General features: G+C 33.2%; 1 protein-coding gene across 10 annotated transcripts in view; it reads left to right on the top strand.

Annotated features, from left to right (window-relative positions):
* The window catches only part of LOC143348487 (sodium channel protein 60E), a 46,580-nt gene extending 27,989 nt beyond the window's left edge, over nucleotides 1-18,591 (top strand). For 3 of the 10 annotated variants that reach the window (XM_076778736.1, XM_076778726.1, XM_076778746.1), the window contains 9 exons: nucleotides 2,715-2,831; nucleotides 2,919-3,077; nucleotides 3,198-3,494; nucleotides 8,644-8,798; nucleotides 8,967-9,453; nucleotides 9,586-9,905; nucleotides 10,400-10,759; nucleotides 10,833-11,213; nucleotides 11,916-18,591. In XM_076778736.1, the coding sequence (XP_076634851.1) occupies nucleotides 2,715-2,831; nucleotides 2,919-3,077; nucleotides 3,198-3,494; nucleotides 8,644-8,798; nucleotides 8,967-9,453; nucleotides 9,586-9,905; nucleotides 10,400-10,759; nucleotides 10,833-11,213; nucleotides 11,916-12,303 (2,664 nt within the window). In that variant the 3' untranslated portion in view covers nucleotides 12,304-18,591. Of the gene's footprint in view, nucleotides 1-2,714; nucleotides 2,832-2,918; nucleotides 3,078-3,197; nucleotides 4,004-6,143; nucleotides 8,799-8,966; nucleotides 9,454-9,585; nucleotides 9,906-10,399; nucleotides 10,760-10,832; nucleotides 11,214-11,915 lie in introns of those variants that run through there. The other 7 variants (XR_013080781.1, XR_013080772.1, XR_013080780.1 and 4 more) reach the window with 7 other exon arrangements.
* The last annotated feature ends 931 nt before the right edge of the window (nucleotides 18,592-19,522 follow it).

Genomic DNA, 19,522 nt, shown 5'->3' with positions numbered 1-19,522 from the left:
TCGCTGTATTAGGCATTCTGCATATTCTTCATACCATTTTCAACATTCTGATATACAGGATGGGGGATAAAGGTACAAGTGGGCATAGAGTGATTCTATATGTAAAAGTAAATCGAAATGAATTAATAATATTTTTTCGTTTGAACCTTCGTTTTTGAGATAATTAAATTTGAAAATTTTTCGAATACGATTTGGCTATCGCGCCTGACCATCAATCTCTTTTTCTACTTACGTTGAAGTCCAAGTCGTACCCTGTTGCACCCATACATACAACTGAGCTGGGCAAATTGTACTCTTGAATAACACATAAAAATGTTAGATTCGCTCGTAAACTAGTTTTCGGCTACTGTTTTGCTCATTTAAATATTGGTTCAACGAAATCGTTAATAGGGTCTACTTTATAAAATAGTTTACGAATGAACATTATTACATAGAAGTTAGTTTACGAATTAATCTACAATTTGTATTCGTTATTCGTAAATAAAATTTACCCAAATCTAGCGTACAGTTGTCGAAATTTCTATAAGAACACATCGATTTAATAATGATTGATGTATTTCATAAATGTATATTAGTATAGTATAGGAAATCTTAGAACACAATGTCTTTATTTGTGTACGATCCATGAAAACAAACTCGCGAGATCTCAATTTCTAAACAAAAACATGGAATACTAACTGAGGTAAGTACAATATTTGAATAAGAATAGTAGTATTTATTTGCTTTTGTTTCATCACTAATGCCAGGGACATTGTCCGCAGTCTAAAAAGCGTGAGTACTCAAACTGAAACATGAAGTTTATAATCTTTAAAATAATTCGTCTTTAACCAGAATGTTATGGGAACAAATTTTTAAGCGCAGGAGAGAAACTAACAATAGAAGCATCTAGTACTTGTACGTATAATTTTTTTTTAAATTACATGAAAACTACGACAAAACACAATATATAGATTTAACATAAAACTAACAAAGCATGATTGTTTTCGAATTTTTAGTAGAAAATTTATGTAGAGTTTTATCAAGAGAACCAATACACATTACGACGTTGCAAAAATTAGTTCTTGGTATGGATAATCGAATATTTGAAATCGCTATTTCTAACGGTAAAAATACTAATTACTAGTATTATAATAATTTAATACACTGTCCTTAAGGAAACTTCATTACTCTACTATACGTTATTTATACGCGATTTTTTTTTCTTAATATTAATTTCTTACCTTTTACTGCTCCTCAATAATTTCCTAACCATTGCTTAATTATATTATAAAAATATGTGTTCTTATAGAAATTTCGTCCACTATACCCCATAAATTTGCAATGTCGATTTTCTGGAAAACATCAAACGAAAAAATGTTACTTTTTTCATTTTACTTATTTTAGAATCACCCTCTGTCTGGTTGTAACATTCGTTCCGCCCAACTGAACTTAATGGACGGTCTAATAACAATTAAAATTTTTGTGGTGTTGGAATTTATTGTCTATTCAACTTACGATACAATTCAAGTGCTTTGCAATATGCAGGATTGTTTTTCTTCTTTTTTCAATCTATAATGTTTCTATTAGGTTGGTGCATATGAAATGTCGTTTTTACAAATGAAACTTCAACCACACGCCGTATGTTTGAAATACGGTACAGTTTTTCCAATGATTAATTAATTTGAATATTTCACATTCAGCAAGATTGGTTTCCATTTGTTTATAATGTAGATTTATACATCCATTTATAATGTAGGTTGTTTTTTCATTAATTTTGAATGCATTTCTTCTGTTTCTTTGCAGTAAGACTCTGCCAGTAATTACAGACCCAGATGGTAGAAAATGATGATGAATAAGACCCTTGAATGTCCACCAAACAGTTAGCATTATCTTCTTTAGACGAAGCAGTGGTTTTGGCATGTGCTTTGACTTTTCACCTTCATCGAGCCATTGTTCCGATCGTTTTCAATTATCGTATAAAATTCATTCTTCGTCACAAGTAATGACACGTTTTAAAAATCTTGCTTGTTTCTCTTGAGTAACATGCTGGTTATCTCCATTCATCTAAGCTTCTGTGCGTCGCTTAACTCGTGCAGAATCCATTTTTCCAATTTCTTTGTTTTTCCTACTTGAGCCAAACGAAAAACAATGCATGAATGGCTTACTTTCAATCGACACGCTATTTATCTCGTTTATTGTGAATTCTCTTCAATAATACCCTTTAAAATTGTTAAGACACTTTCTGGCCTTCCTCTTGATTAATTTTCAAGCGAAGAATCACCTTGAATTTTGCAAATCAATCGTTCTAACATTCGCATAACTTTCTTCAAATACTAACTTTATGTTTTCAGCAACTTCCACCGCAGTTTCCTCAAGTTTGTTCTCACATAAAAAAATTACACGAATGTTTCGAATACGGTTTTAACGTTTTTATTTAAACATTTTTAGCATTCAATGTACATGTCTTACGATACACTTATATCTCTTTTCTATCGTTGAAAACTATTGATGATGGAGTAGATCGAAATAGATGTTATAGGGTCGGTTAATTAAAACATCGGGAAAACAATGTTTCATATGCATCAACATAATAATATAATTTTTACTCGTAAATAAATACTTCGAAACGCATTCGCGCTGATGTACTTGTAATATTTCAGCAGCATATAACATTTCGTAAGAGAAAATGGTGTATGGACTCGTTTAGTAATTGCAATACTCATTTTCTTGAACAGGTATCAACATTTAGCCTATTGATAGAAGAGAACGAGAACTTAAAAGTGTTAAGGTCGCTAAGAACTTTGCGGGCACTGAGACCATTAAGAGCAATATCGAGATGGCAAGGCATGAGGGTGAGTCCGAGCTGATTGTAGAATGTACGCTGCAAGTAGATTGGTTGAAAGTTTGAAAGCTAGAAGTATCGCTTTTGTTTCTATTAGATCGTAGTGAACGCGTTGATGTATGCAATACCCAGTATATTCAACGTGCTCCTCGTCTGTCTCGTGTTCTGGCTGATATTTTCTATTATGGGCGTACAATTTTTCGGCGGCAAGTTTTTCAAATGCATTGACGAAAACGGTGAATTATTAGATATATCGGTAAGATGAAATTTGTCCTCTTTTTCTATGTTGTGATAAAGAAAAAAGACGCGGTGGAGTCTTGTGAATAAAGTAGCGACAAAACCGAAAGATTTATTCGCATTAACATTAACTTCTTAGGTTATAAACACGAAGGATGATTGCTTGAAGACGAATTACTCTTGGGAGAATAGTAAAATCACATTTGATCACGTGGGAATAGCTTATCTGGCTCTGTTTCAAGTAGCCACCTTCGAAGGCTGGATGGAGGTGATGCAGGACGCAGTAGATGCAAGAGGTGTTGACCTTCAACCTCAGAGAGAAGCAAACATTTGTGCATATTTCTACTTTGTGATATTCATTGTTTGCGGCTCGTTTTTTACACTGAATCTCTTTATCGGAGTAATTATAGACAACTTTAACATGCTGAAGAAAAAGGTAAGCGTTGAATGAATAATCGTCTGAGAAAATATACTCGACTAAATTGTTCTTAACACGTTCTGTGCCATGACAATTTCAATGTGACTTTCGATTCATGTTGGGTGGAACACCGATTAGCCGCGCTTCCAAATTAGCTTTAAGGGTATATAATCACAGCAAATACACTCAAATCACACTATTGACTATCAGGCCATCGTAGGTTTCAAACCAGAATTGTGCTAATTCGATTATATTGTATTTCGATTACGCGATTTAATTACAATGTATTTAAATTACGACGTAATTGCACCCTAATTGGATGGCATAGTTCAAACTTTTCAGTTAATTCAATTACTGATTATTTTAATGATCAGTGTAATTAAAAAGCAGAGTAATTAAAATATAATGTAATTGAATTACACTTGTCTGAATTGGATTCCATAAAAGTATATATGTGTTTCAGATTTAATGACCAGAATTGAGGTATGCATGTAGGACCATATAACAAATGAATTTTTCCTTTGGAAGTATGTACTTAGAATTTATTGTCGTTTTAGAGTTACAAGACTTAAGAACGAATAACATCAAAATATGTATTTGTTTTTATGATCGAAATTATATTCAATTTAGTGGTATAAAAGAATGCCTCCAACCAAGAGGCAAGTATTATACAGGGTGTTCGGCCACCCCTGGGAAAAATTTTAATGGGGGATCCTAGAGGCCAAAATAAGACGAAAATCAAGAATACCAATTTGTTGATGAAAGCTTCATTAAACAGTTATTAACGTTTAAAGTTCCGACCGTACTGAATTTTTTTTCTCGAAAATGCGCAAGATTTCGGGGGTATGTCTATTCACCAAAAATGATTATAATTGACCACCGCAACCGACAATAACTTTTTCAAAACAATTTGAAATTTTTTTTCCATCGAAGGAAATTTCACACCTTCTCGAATTTTTTTCTAGAAAGTGGGTAGGATTTCAGAGGTATGTCTATTGACTAAAAATAATTGTAATTGACCCCTGCAACCATAAATAATTTTTTTAGAATGATTTGAAAAATTTTTTTTTCGCTGAAAAATTTCAGCACTTACCCCCTGTTGATTTTTCTTAAAAATTCCTTTTTCATTTTTAGTACTTTTGTTTGACACCCTACGGAAAAGTTGTCTAATACTTTCTTGTAGGTACCCATGAGCTCTACTTCAGAAAAAAGTTTCATTGAAGTATATTCACTATTGTAGGAGTTATGGCTGTTTGAAAATTGAACCATTTTTATGGGGTTTTTTTCATTTTACGGGGTCAAGGACCAACTTTTCGAATATTTTTGCAATTTGTGCATATTCTCCATCAAAATACGCGTAATTTGCTTTTTTAAACATTAAAATCGTCCAATCCGTTTACGAGTTATGACGTTTTAAAGATACGCATGAAATTTCAGTGAAACATATCAATGGTATGGTCAGACATTACATTTTCGGTAAGGAATTTTTTTCTCGAAAGTGCGTAGGATTTCGGGGGTATGTGTAATGACCAAAAATGATTGTAATTGACTCCCGCAACCAAATATAATTCTTTTAGAATGATTTGAAAAATTTGTTTTTCCCCCAAAAATTTCAGCACCTACCCGATTTTTTTTCTCGAAAGTGGATAGGATTTCGGAGGTATGTGTATTCACCAAAAATGGTTGTAATTGACCCTCGCAACGGAAAATAATTTTTCCAGAACGATTTGAAATTTTTGAATTTAATTGTTAATAACTTTTTAACGAATCCTTCATCAACAAATTGGTATTCTTGATTTTCGTCTTATTTTGGCCTCTAGAATCCTCTATTAAAATTTTTCCCAGGGGTGGCCGAACACCCTGTATATGTTATATCTATTAATAACAGAATTAATAAACAAATTGACTAGTGATTTTCGATCATGAAAACAGATATTTCAATGTTATTTGTTCCTGAATCTTGTAACTTTAGAGGACAATATATTCTAAATGAATTTTATGGTCCTACTTTCAGCCCTCAAGTCTGGCCATTTAAATCTAAACACTTTGATATAATGAGAAAGTAGTATTTAATCGTATTCAGAATTTTGTCAAAGCCTGTCTAACTTTTATTATTCGGTTTTTTAAACTTTTTAAGTTTAGCATAACAAATGGAGTAGTTTGGTGGAATGATGTATGCCATAGTTATTATGTGTTGGTATATGTTAGTGTATATGATGTTCCATTGTAATTTCCACACTGTATTTTTTATCCAAGTGTGTTTGTATGTTATTTTAGTATGTTGGATAGTTATTTTTTGTCCATTTGTTTACTTTCAATATGAACTGTTTCACAATATGTACCTATTAGAACTTCATAACTCTAAAGTTTCAAAATAGAGTTTAAGTTGAAGCATGAATTCCTTTTTGCTACTACTAGTTGCATATGTTGACATTATAATACCCAATTGTAGGGATCCCAAAGCATGTATCATTTTAGATACAGTATGATTAATTGACTCAATATACGATAAGTTTTCCTATGTGATATGTTCAGTGTGTTTGTAAAGTGCAATAAAAATGGGCAGAATGTTGCAGGAATGTATTGTGCGAAATATCCTGATCAATCGTATCTTGTAATCGCTAGAAACATATTTCTAAATCTAACCCAGTCAATTCTTTCTTTTAGGGTTTTCTTAGAAGCAAAGCATATTTGCAGTCTTTTTTTCCAATCAAGAACAAGAAAGTTAATATTAAAATTAATTGTGTGATTGTAACTACTACACAATTTAAGAATGTAATGAGAAATATAAGGCATATAATCTAATATTTAAATGTTCATGATGGAACGTTTGAATACTTACTACAAAAGAGTAATATTTCAATATAAAATACGGAATTATCTTGTAATGCTAATAATAATAAAATACATAACAAATGGATACAAGAACTGGAGGGATAAAAGTAACTCAAAAGAATGTATTTTAACAGTAGAAGGACCTCCTAGGCATTTTGACCTGGACGTATGTTTTTGTTCCTTATTACTCTTTAAAAATTTTTAATGTCTATTCTTATGATATTTTTTTCTACGTACATTCTGAACATTTTAGAACTCGAAAATGAGAATATTAATTAGTATGTGATGGACAAACATAAGATTCTTACCAAAATAAATGGAGACATGCAGAAAGGTGGAAAATTAGATTCGAATTACATATTTTCTTGTAAACCGTAATAGAAAGCTGGGAATACTTACCACGTACTGTTTTCTTACACATTTTAGAAGATTTGTTGTCACGTTTGTCGTTGATCTTGCACCGATTCCGCCATAAAATAATTTGGCCCATCTAGGTATATCGTCAGAAAACATAAAACGTAAAACGTAAAACATAATTAAAAAATGTGTCTCGTATCGATACGTATGCAAGCAAACATACGAAGAAACAAAACCAGAAAGTTCAAGACTATAATATTCATTGATATAGAAAATATAGGTATGCAAGTAAGTATCTTTGCAAAGTTACCAGTGGGTCGTGTTGATCCGCCTGGTCTTCTAGTGTCACTATTTGAACGAAATTCACAGAAATTACACACTTAATATACAAAACAAAGAAAAGTTACTTAAACAATCAGTTGTGTTAATAATATAGGGAAAAGAACACACTAATTTCTCACATAACGAACTTCGACGATCGACACAGCCTAACGACGCCATTACTGCAACAAGGGCATATTCAAGATGGTGACGCGCAGGCGCAAGTGATGGCGCGAATACTGACCAGGGGCCCTAAGAGGGCCAAACGTAAATATGTATTACCACGCATCTGAAAAAAGTTATATCTTTAAAACGATTTGAAATACAACAAAATGTCATGAGGTAAAATTAAACGGCGTCGAATGATGCACAAACTGAACCTAATTTTATTAATTTGTATGCATCGATGCATCTGAAAAATGCAATTGCATCCTTTTTTAAAATAGTACTCTAAAATTTTGATCGCACTATTCAATGCAGTTTTTTAATCTCTTCAAAAAATACTTGTTAAAATACTATTAAGGTATTTATTATATTCTTACGTTCCATTGTAAACGTATGTTAAGCTCTAATAATGGGAGAGTAATTATTCTTAATCGTTATATTTATTAATAAATTTTAAAATAGTGTAATGGTTTAACTATTAGGTTTGGAGCATAAGTACCTTGATACTTGTTTGTAGAAATTACAAAATTATATTAAGCAGTACAATCAAAATTATAGAATTCCATTTAATGAAAGTATGCAGTTGCATTTTTTAGATACATCGATAAAATGAAAATAAGAATAAAAATGAATGAAATCATTCGACGTCGTTTAATTTTGCTTTATGCCATTTTGTTGAATCTCTAGCTATTTTAGAGATACAGCTTTTTCCAGTTGCATGGGCTTTCCTGAATACCTTGGAACCTTTTCTGTTGAGTTCGTAGGAATGTTGAGTAAAAAGCTTTATAGGCTTTAAAATTCCTATTATAAATATATTTCAACGTGAAGACAGAAAGCTACTAGGAACGAAAATGAATTTAGGATTCTAAATGCTTTCGAAATAGAGTATAAGATAATAGAATATTACAACGCAGACAGATTGCATCGTTAGGTTAAATATTGTTCTTTTATATGACAATCATAACGAAAGATAATTGTTAACGTCCTAAATCAGGGCTGTTGAGTATTACCACCTAATTACTCCCACTACATCCACTTGACTTTCGCTTGTGTCTATGTAATAACGTGACATCTGTATCTATAGATATACATATACAAGATCTCAGTGTAGTCACTTAGGGAAATCGTTAGATAAATGGTAAATGAAAACCAGAGTTGGACATATTTTATTCTTGAATAACGAATAAAAATGTTTAATTCACTCGTAAACTAACTTTTGCCCACGGCTTTGCCGATCTGAATATTGATTTAAAAAATTCGTCAATAGATTCGAATTTATAAATGAATTTATGAATAAAACGTACATAGAAGTTAGTTTACGAAACGATCTAAAGTTTGTATTTGTTGTTCGCGAATAAAATTTGCCTAACTTTGAATAAAAGCTGCGGTGTTGAGCTGTCGGTGATCCACGTGGCATGGAACGTGTTAATATAGCGTGTAACACGTAACAAAATATTTAGTCCTTTTCCCGTATTTATCCTTATTTCAGTACGAAGGTGGAGTGTTAGAAATGTTTTTGACCGAAAGTCAAAAGCACTACTACACTGCCATGAAAAAGCTTGGCCGTAAAAAGCCACAAAAGGTGATAAAGCGTCCAATGAACCAAATCCTTGCAATGTTTTACGACCTATCGAATTCGCGCAGGTAAATTTTTTCAAATAATCTATCTTTACAAAAAATGTAAATTCTGTCTATTTAAGTAAATATTATTTAATGGTTATATAATTAAACAAAAAAAAATTACTTAAATGTACCTACATTTCATACGATTTTGATCGCGACCTAATCCATCAACGACTGCAATATTTCCAGATTCGAAATAGCAATTTTCATTTTGATATTTCTCAACATGCTGACAATGGGAATCGAGCATTACGATCAACCTCATCCAATTTTCTTCGTCCTTGAAGTGTCCAATGCATTTTTCACGACTGTTTTTGGCTTAGAAGCGATCGTCAAGATAATAGGACTCCGTTATCATTATTTCACGGTGCCCTGGAATTTGTTCGACTTCCTCCTAGTGCTGGCTTCAATTCTAGGAATATTAATGGAGGATATTATGGTAGACTTCCCAGTGTCCCCGACGCTCCTGCGAGTGGTGAGAGTGTTCAGAATCGGTAGAATCTTAAGGCTCATAAAAGCTGCAAAAGGTATTCGCAAACTGCTCTTCGCTCTGGTCGTCAGTCTCCCAGCGCTGTTCAACATCGGTGCCCTTTTAGCCCTGATTACTTTTATTTATGCCATCATCGGCATGTCGGTCTTTGGCCACGTTAAAAAACAAGGTGCACTCGATGACATGGTGAGCGCTAAGAATTACTTGAACGTTAATGCTTCTGTCGTTAAAGTTCTATATTTTTCTGGCAACTATCCAAAACATAATATACTGATCGCAACTTTTTCGCACTTTCCGTCCTATTTTCTTTATCTTTAGGTAAATTTTGAGACTTTTGGTAGAAGCATGCAATTACTGTTTCGATTAATGACATCAGCTGGTTGGAACGATGTATTGGAATCACTCATGGTGCAACCACCGGATTGTGACCCAACTCCTACTAGTCGGCAGCTGAACGGAAATTGCGGATACCCGCTCTTGGCAATAACTTACTTTACTTCCTTCATCATAATCAGTTACATGATCGTTATCAACATGTACATCGCCATTATTCTTGAGAACTTTAATCAGGCCCATCAGGAGGAAGAAATTGGCATCGTAGAAGACGATTTAGAAATGTTCTACATCCGATGGTCCAAGTGAGAATTATATTCATCTTGTTTATAACGGGTTTTCCAATAACAGCGACTGAACCTTGAATTCAAATTAAATGTAAACTACAAAAGATGATCTGGTGATCTTTGGTTTATTTTTGCATCGTCTTAGTGAGACGACGAAAGGAAAGATGAAATTATTGAATGGTAACTCCATCAAACGAAAATCACACCACACAGTAACTTTTTTGGGTACAAGGGTTGCTCGACTATTGACCGAGAATTAAATTCGATCATTTTTTTATTGACGAAGCCATCCATCCACAAGTGAGCTTTATTTTTTTTGACAAAATCAGGATTAGAAGGCTTCGATCCTCGAATTAAATGTTACGTGACTCGAACAAGCGAATAACAAATATGATGGCTATAACAATTGAAAGTTCTATCGCTCTTACTGAAAAATCCTATATATCATTCCATTTTTCTCTGCGTATTAATTAGAATGTTTCTCTAACGAGTAAAATTATGATGGTTCTTAGGTACGATCCGCACGCAACGCAATTTATAAACTTTTCGCAGTTGAGCGATTTCATAGCGAGCCTAGACCCACCATTAGGAATATCGAAGCCCAACATGGTGGCGTTGGTTAGCTTCAATCTTCCTATTGCAAAGGGTAATAAGATTCATTGTCTGGACATTCTCCACTCACTTGTCAAGCACGTTCTCGGGCATGTCGAGGAGTCCGAGGATTTCCGAAAGTTACAGGAACAAATGGACATAAAATTCAAGAAACAATTTCCTACTCGCAAAGAACTTGAGATTGTTTCTTCGACAAGAATGTGGAAGCGTCAGGACAAAGCAGCCAGATTGATACAATGCACTATTAGAGAATACATAGCGTGAGTGGATGTGTTTCCTTTTTAGCGCGTCTATCACTATCAAGGATTGTCTAACGAGAACCATTACTTTCAGAGCGAAGAAGGAACGCGAAAGAATGGCTCAGGAAGTAGATTCGCAGACGCAAACATCGAGTCCTGGCGTTGGGAATGAGGGTAGGGGCGGGGGTGGATGGAGTGGCAAAGTATCGGCTTTTCTACATGTGCATAGAGGTAGTCGAGCCAGTAGCCGCAAGTCCTCGAGGACCAGCGACGCCAGCGATTTCAGCGAGCTAGGTGCCGCCTCGGCATGGCTTTTTCCAAATTTGCCTTTGCTGTTGCTCTCCGGCGCCACCGGTACTCATGAGGACCTGCTTCCTCCCGCTCTAACCGTATCCCGTCCCTCACCGACTACGGAACAACAAGCGTTTACCGGTTCCTCCGTTGCTAGCCCTACTTCCTCCGATCTACACACCAGGTTTGCATTTCTTCTTTCTTATGCTCAGTTTTAATGAGAAACATTCGAGATGCGTTTAATACTAAAAGGTCCTAATTCGGTATCGTCTTTGAAGTTACATGGGTGTGTTTAACTGTGGTAACTCAAGTTCACGAAAGAAAATTATGCTTTAACACTAAACCTACAGACACTTCGTACATATCCATTCCTACTATGACCGATCAAATGACCAGTCTATCTTTTTCTCTTTTACGAGACAACGTACTTCTAATTTTTGCATTATATGTATAGAAAGTTGAGTTTTGAAGTTTATTCATAAGATATCTTTCTCTTTTATTATTTATTACTTAATTAAAGCTATATCTCTAAAATGAGTAGAGATACAAATAAATGCCATGTGGCAAAATTAAATAGTATCAAAGGATGCACAAACCGAATGCAATTTTATAGATATTAAGCTAGAATGCTTGCGAAACATTGGAACAACTGCTCCACAAGAACATGACTTAATACCAAAAGCCTCAACAGTAAAAAGTATAAATTTTAACAAGTAGGTTCGTCCCTTAAACTTGAATTACCACAGCCAAAAAGTCTCTCGCTTTCAATTGTTCTACGAATATAAAAAGTTTCATAAAAATGGGCGGCAAACATTTCGCGACTGGTTTTTGTTGGTGTAATTGACGAGAAACGGAACCTTTGTATTTGTATAATTGTGATTCGTAGATCGATCGCAGGACCGACCCTCGGCAGACAAGATGCCGTTGAAAGTTATCCTGACGAAGAAGTTCTCAGTCTTCCTACCAAGCGCAGATCTCTCCCACCGAGCGCTACCACACTCTCCCTCAACACCTTACATCGTGACATCAAAGAAGTGTTTAGCAGACGTTGCGGTAGCCTTCGAAAGAAACATCAACCAACTCCCGAACCAGCTCCGCTGCCAATCGAATCTACTGATGTAAGCATACTCGTCACAGAACCTAGTCCAGAGAATACAGCGCCACCCTCAAGGCCGGCGCTCCTTAGACGACAATCTGCCGCCACAGTCGTTCATGTCCTTGTGCACCGAGAGAGCGAAGAATATCAAGAGATGCAACCTGACGATACCAGTTGATCTTAGGTCGTTGTGCTCGACATCCTTCCGAAGTAATTTTAATGAGAGGCTAATCTCAGAGCCACTAGTTTTGTTATCACATTACGGGAACCTCGAGTCTTTTCCGGTTCTTTCTCCTCTCTCCCTTTCTTTGACGATACTACCTTATTATCATCTAATGCTCTTACTGTTTCATTACGATACTTGACAAACTTTGACCAAATAATACGGTAGAATCTTAAATTGTAACCTTATAAAATCATTTATTCCTATATTTACATTTGATCCGAATAATGTGCTGCTTTCTTTCTAGAAAATACTATTCTTACAGTCCATTGAATTCTAGCAAATAAGGGTATCCTATTGTTATCTTTAGTAGTCGATTGTTCTTAATCAGCTTTAATCATTTAATCACGCGGTAAAAGTATCGAGATTAAACACGGCGAGTAATTTTATTATTCGGACACTTTGCATTTCTCACTTTGTCTCTTTATAATTTCGTTTATAATAAAGAATATATTACGTTAAAGCATCGAGTCTAGTTGATAAAAATATAAACGTTATTTATCGAATTTATAGTGTTCCTTAACAAATAAATCTTATACGAAACGATGTCTAATTTTGACATTATTTTAATATTCGGACCCTTGAGTACATGAAACTTCGTGGGGTTTGTAATATCAATTAACGCGAATGTCACGTATGTTTGGAAATACAGAACTCGAACTTTGTCTCAGTATGAAACAGTAACACTTTACAAATTGTAAAGATAGGACGTAAACTCGAAAATATTTCACTCGATATCGCAAAATTGAGAAATGATTATTTTACTTACTGTAAGGAGGAATACTGTAACAGACATTATATTATACTACAAACGTGAAAGTTGGATAAAGAGAGACAGAGATAAAAGAAATAGATAATGTCGATATTTGACATTTCGTTAAAAATTTATTTGATAAGAGACATTGTAACGTAAATAAATAAACTTTACATTGCAGTTAACTAGACTCGATACTTTAATATGACACATACTTAAATTATTTTATTCTTCATTGTAGACAAAATTATTAAACGAAAATGAGAATTGCGATCTGTTCAAATATTAAAGTTACTGACTGTATATGGTACAAGCGCGTACACGATTGCTATTTGGTCGAATATTACTTGAAACTTGCATCCTTGTATCGCGATTTAGGATAACTGGGCTAGTTTAACAAGGTACAGGTAAACTCCGATTCCTTTTTTCAGACTAAATGATTGGTACGAGCTCCCATGATATTTGCTTTGCAAACTATCCGGTTTGCTGTAAAAAGAAACGAGTAATAATAATGTAAAAGAAAGAATAATACTGCCACGAATCATAACATAGCATATATATATACATATATATTTAATTTATAATTGTTTCGAGAGGAAAGGTGAAAAAGGACATGAAAAGAGAAGAGAGAAAAGGTGAAACAAGAAAAATAGGAGGAAAGAGAAGATAAGAATGAGAAAAAGCTGTGTGCTTTAAAATAGGCAATATTATAGAAAAATTGTCATTTTTTCACATTTTTGAAAAATACAGGTAGCTAGCAGCTGATTTCATGTAATTCGAGTTACAATATACGTAGAACACAAACGTACCAACGATTACGAAAGTGATCTATGTAAAAAAATCAGAAAAAAATTGAATTTGTCGCTTAATCTGTGTTACGTTGATCTACATCACATTAATATGGAATAAAACTTAGGCCACTTCCATAATCATTGGTACAAATGTATACGAAGTTTCACTTATTAAAATTATTTTTAAAAATACGATATTTATAATGTATATTACAATTACACAGTTTGTGAAACTGATTGTTCTATACTAATTCAAATGCATGAGGAACGTTACAGAAGATGGCTTTCCTTTTAGAGCACGTTATCATTGAAATATAGTTTCGTCATATTTTTTCTTCCTTCTTAAAAAGATAATTACATGTAGCTTTAATATTAACACAAAGTACGTATGAATACTTTGGATTATAATATAATCGAGTTCGATACTTCCACGTAATTGAAATTTAACACATTTTCTTAAATACCATTAAGGGAATGCGGTAAAACTATTTAAGCTTCTTTATAATGATGAACGAGAAGTTTAGAACCGGTTAATAAAACGTTGAAATATTTATCATTTTTCATACAATTACTTTAGTATGGAACGAATCAATGTCACACAGTGCACCGGAAAAAATGAACGATTGTTATGGCTGAAAAGAGGACGTACAAAATTCATAAATTACATTAACAATAAAGAATAATTGGATACTGGTTTGCACGCGTATGTGCATCTATGTATCAAAGTTAGACGAAATTTATTCGGGAACAATAATTAAAAACTTTACATTTATTCGTAAACTAACTTTTGCCCGCGGATCGCCAGAATGTCAGCTCAAAAAGTCCGTCGATTTATGAATAAAACGTAAATGAAAGTTCGTTTACAAAGAAATCTAAAATTTTTATCAATTCGCAAATGAAATTTGTCCAACTCTGGTATGTATGAATGTACACTCGATGATAACGATTCAAGCAGCCTTTAATTTCTATTTACCGCTATAAGGAAGTAAAAGAAAATTTGTGTTCCAATCAGGTTTACTAGTGAATTCATTCTTAAGACATTTGTAGCAGACATTGTTGAACACCATATTATTTAAATTTCAAATGAAGGATCACTTTACAGGAGTTGGGCAAAATGTAGATTGATTATATTCGCCACGTTAGGGTGACACGTAATGACACCGTAATCACGCCGTAATCACGCGGTAATTATATACGATAATTAGACAGTTGTCGCACGCTTTAAAGATTTACAATTATGATTACACCGCAAATATACGGTAATTAACGCGTGATTACAGTGTGATCGGACGTAATCGTGTTACATTTTACCCGACTCTGTCATTTTGTTATTTTGGGCCGAGGTTGAAACTCGAAACGCCTAGAAGTATGATTATCGATAAAGATATCGATAAGGTGAATTCAAGCGAATGAGGTAGGTTGCAACGTAATAATTGTAATACAATTATTTAAAATATATTAATTTCTTTCTGAACTTATTGGGCAACCTATTAGTGTACATATTAATATATTTCAACTCTAATTTTGTTCTATTTGCAAAAATTTCTGAATATATGTTGTAAATCATATATCAGAAATACAACGCGCGTATGTATTTTCTTTTTTTTTTTTAATTACATCTTCAACGAAATATAAGCTTTTTGTTTGTATTTTATTATATAGAAAATTATAATCCGTATTCGATGTTACATTTTGTATTTTTTAATGATTATCCGTCCAAATACGTGCTTATTTATAATCTATATCTACATCAAATGTCAAAATATTATTACTGGTGATTAGCAGTATATTGAAACTTTTTTAGTTAATATTCTATTTGTGTATTAAATTTCTTTTTGTCATTTTAATATATCCCTTCGAATCGAAGGTAGGATCAAGTTGAATCTCGAACGTCGAACCTCTAGTCGAGATTGTCGAGGGTGTTTGGACGTTTGAAACGGTTTGGGTTCCGGGTATCGGTTTCATCTAAACGCCTTAGGTGGAATACACAGGGTGCCATAAGTTTTCTAAAATTATATATTATAGCAAGAGAATATTTATCCAAGGATTTATTACAGCCAAAATATGCAAATATGTTATCCGTAATAAGTTGTAACAAAAAGAAATAAATTTTATATAATTTTCCTATAATTAATGCGTTGCATTCTTCTCGGTCACTTTTATTCGACTCAACGATATCTTAACGATATTACCGACATTTCATCATGGAAAAGCTCGATTTTGGAACATCCGAATAGTGCTTAAAGGTAACGTCAGCGTCAAAATAGCAGCAATTATTCTTCCGTAGTATTTACAAAACTACATTTGAAAAGCCAATTGACTTGACACCGACGTTATCGACAGTGCAAAATGATCTTTAAAGGGGGCTTCTCGTGTAACAAGTTGAAAAAAATCAATTGTTCGTTATTCTTGTAAATCAAACGTAAATTTCAAAAATAAAATCTTTATATTTCAAAGTCTAATTCGCAAAAATAACGCAGTTATAACTAGTAAATTTTAACACAGTTCGTTTTATTCATTGTGCATATATTTCTCCAGGTACTGAACCTAAAATTCTAATTTTAGTTTTTATTTATAATAACTTTATAAAGGTAATTTTTTTTCAAACCCTGTGAACTTTTCAATTTTGTATTCTTTTTCTTTAAAAATAAGTTTAATACTAGCATCAATTGTCTAACTTTAAGAAAATTGTTTGTTTTTTGCAATTGTATGAATGTGACAAGTACTACTCGAGACACAAACAAAAGTTTCACCATCGAAGAGGTTAACAATATTCTACTTTAATGAATAAATAATAAAAAGGATCGACATTAAAAAATTGTTTCCTGTAATTTAAAAATATCTTCTTATATTTTAACAATAGTTTATTTTTCAAAAATTCATAAATATCAATTACTTTTAGAGCTGTTACGTGAGAATCTCCCCTTAATAATATCAGAATGTCTCTGTCATTGATCATACATTCGCAGTCATTATTTGTATTATCGAATCTATTTGATATTATTGGTTTCTTACTAGCTATATTCTCTATCTTGAAATCATTTAAATTATAGTATCGTTTTCAACATAAGAATGATCAAAACATTTCTGTAATGATAAAATAAAAAATATATAAGTTTTATTTTTCTTATTTCGGTGATTTATTTGTAGCTGAATCATTGTCACTTGCAAATCATAAATAACGTCAAGGCTCGTTCAGAAAACAGTGGGAATAATTTTACGATAGAAAAATAAATAGTAATGATCTAACACATAATATTGTGTTACTATATTCTATTCGTAAAAGGTATAAAATAGATGAAAATACAGAAATAAATAGGTACGTTTGTACGGGAGACCAGAACTACAAAATGAACATACGACACGAATATACTATGATCTATAACAATGGTTCTTAACCTTTTTCTTCTACGCATCTCTCTTAACATTTTGATGAAATTCGTAGCACCTTTTCTCACAATGACGCTTTAATAAAAGTTTATATTAAACAGAAAAGAATTTAGATGCTTGAAAATTTCGTTTTCTAAAGTTTATAGAGTTTCGAATTTCAACTACATCTTGGTAGTGTTTCCGGTAGTAATTCCTCCGTACAAGACTACTAACAAATTTATTACAGTCTAATAGCTATCGTCATTTTAAAGCACCGAAAGAATTATATTAATATTTTTAAACGTAATGCACGTATTTTATTTATGTATTTTAATATTTCAAACGTAATGTATTTACAAAACTAAATATTTAATAATTGCTTATACAAAATCGCGGGCCCCTTACAAACCAATATGTACATGGCCCCCATTGGGGTTCGTGGAGCACAGGTTAAGAACCACTGATCTATAACATAGAATTAAATACTAAGAGCTGTAAGAAAAAAAAAAGGGAGAGAGGAAGGGAACAGGAAGAGAGAGAAAAAGAGTTACATAGGAAAGAAACAACGAATTTTGTAGTAATTAATTACATTTTTACGGTAACCTTATTGGTCCGTCTTCGTTCACGGCAGTACTATCCGCGGGTGAAAGCCTTTATTCGGCTTACAAGTAGTTACACTCTGCGTGCTGTATCGTGGCGCAATACACCATTAACAACTTTCGCATATATTCAGTGCTGTCCATGGAAGGAGCCCCTTAGTTTGGCCCCCTCTACGTACCCCTATTACATTTGTAGCGGCAACTTCGTAATGCGACTTCAACTAGCGTTTTTGGTACGGTGGCAGACCCAAAGTAGGGGAAGCTCCCTAAGCACTGACGCTTATGTTGGATAGCACTGATTTATGATATTTAAATCCCTGAAATAAGAACACAAAACTTATTGATTTAGACAACAATAGATTTTCACCTTACCTCTCTTTAATTTTCCTTTACACGAATTACATGTTGCCATTGACACGCCATGACCTCTCGTCGACCTATAGTGCCTATTATTAGAAAACGATTGCGAATTAATATACGTACATAGAAATACAAACATGTATACTAGATTTTCATATTACAAATATTCGTACGCGGCAATGGTGCGAGTTAAATTTACATCTCTTGTTAGAACGTACAACGTACGTTACTTTTAGAGTTTAGCATTAAATGCTTAATGTTTGGTGAACCTGTTTTCCACGCGTTAACTTCAATGACAACATCGAGGAACACGGGGAGAAGAAGCTGACGAATAACTGAATCGAAAAAAAAAAACTAAACAAGAATAAAATTGAATATTTTAAAATGATCAAATTCTGAAATGCGATCTTTGCAAGGCACGCATCGCAAAGCTATGTACCATGTCAATTAAAGGCATAAATATATTAGTAGTTTATTTATAATTGGAGGGTATATGCGCGATACGTCTAGATATTATGTATTTATAAATATACCAAAACACTGGAGACTGGACATATGCGACTTTACTATCCTGAAACCTTAAGGATAGTAAAATTTCCAAAATTGTACAATCACGCTCGGACACCCTTCGGGAATCCGAAATTGTTAGGTTATAATTTTTCAAATGGCGCATTTTTCTGCGTACTGCGTGCGTGCGTGTGAATAGAAAAATCATAAAGTAACACCTGCTCAAATGTATACATATTTAAATTCACGGGCAGAATACACTTTAATAATGATAAATCTCCGCAATTTATAGCTTTTTTTCTTTTAACGCTGGTACGTACGATTGATTCTTTATGTACTTCATCGTTCGTTCCAGTTGGTTTGTCGTTTCTCACATTTTTGACAAAAAAAAAAAAAAAAAATCAGTGACAATATTGATCACACAATGTATAAGCCATGTAACAAAAAAAGATCTAATGTCCTACCGCTCGGGTGAAAATAAAAAAGCGTCGAAGGGCAGAATAATTGACAAAGAATGTTAAACGATAGACGATCATTGGTACAGGGTTAATGACAATCGAGATCTTAAAAAAAAGTATCTTTTTCCTTTTCTTTCGTGTTTTGAGCCATTTACTTTCGAAAAACTTATTCCAACGATAGTAAAATAATTGGTATTTAACAACCAATGTTCTATTACCAACAATTATTAATTTCAATTTTTCGTAAATTTAAAATTGTCATATGTGTAGGATTTTACTATATACGGAAAAGTTTGATTAATTTTAATATTTACAATGATGGAAACATGAAAACTG

This window comes from Colletes latitarsis, chromosome 2 (assembly GCF_051014445.1).
Source record: "Colletes latitarsis isolate SP2378_abdomen chromosome 2, iyColLati1, whole genome shotgun sequence".
Taxonomy (NCBI): Eukaryota; Metazoa; Arthropoda; class Insecta; order Hymenoptera; family Colletidae; genus Colletes; species Colletes latitarsis.
This window is presented reverse-complemented; position numbering and strand designations above follow the sequence as displayed.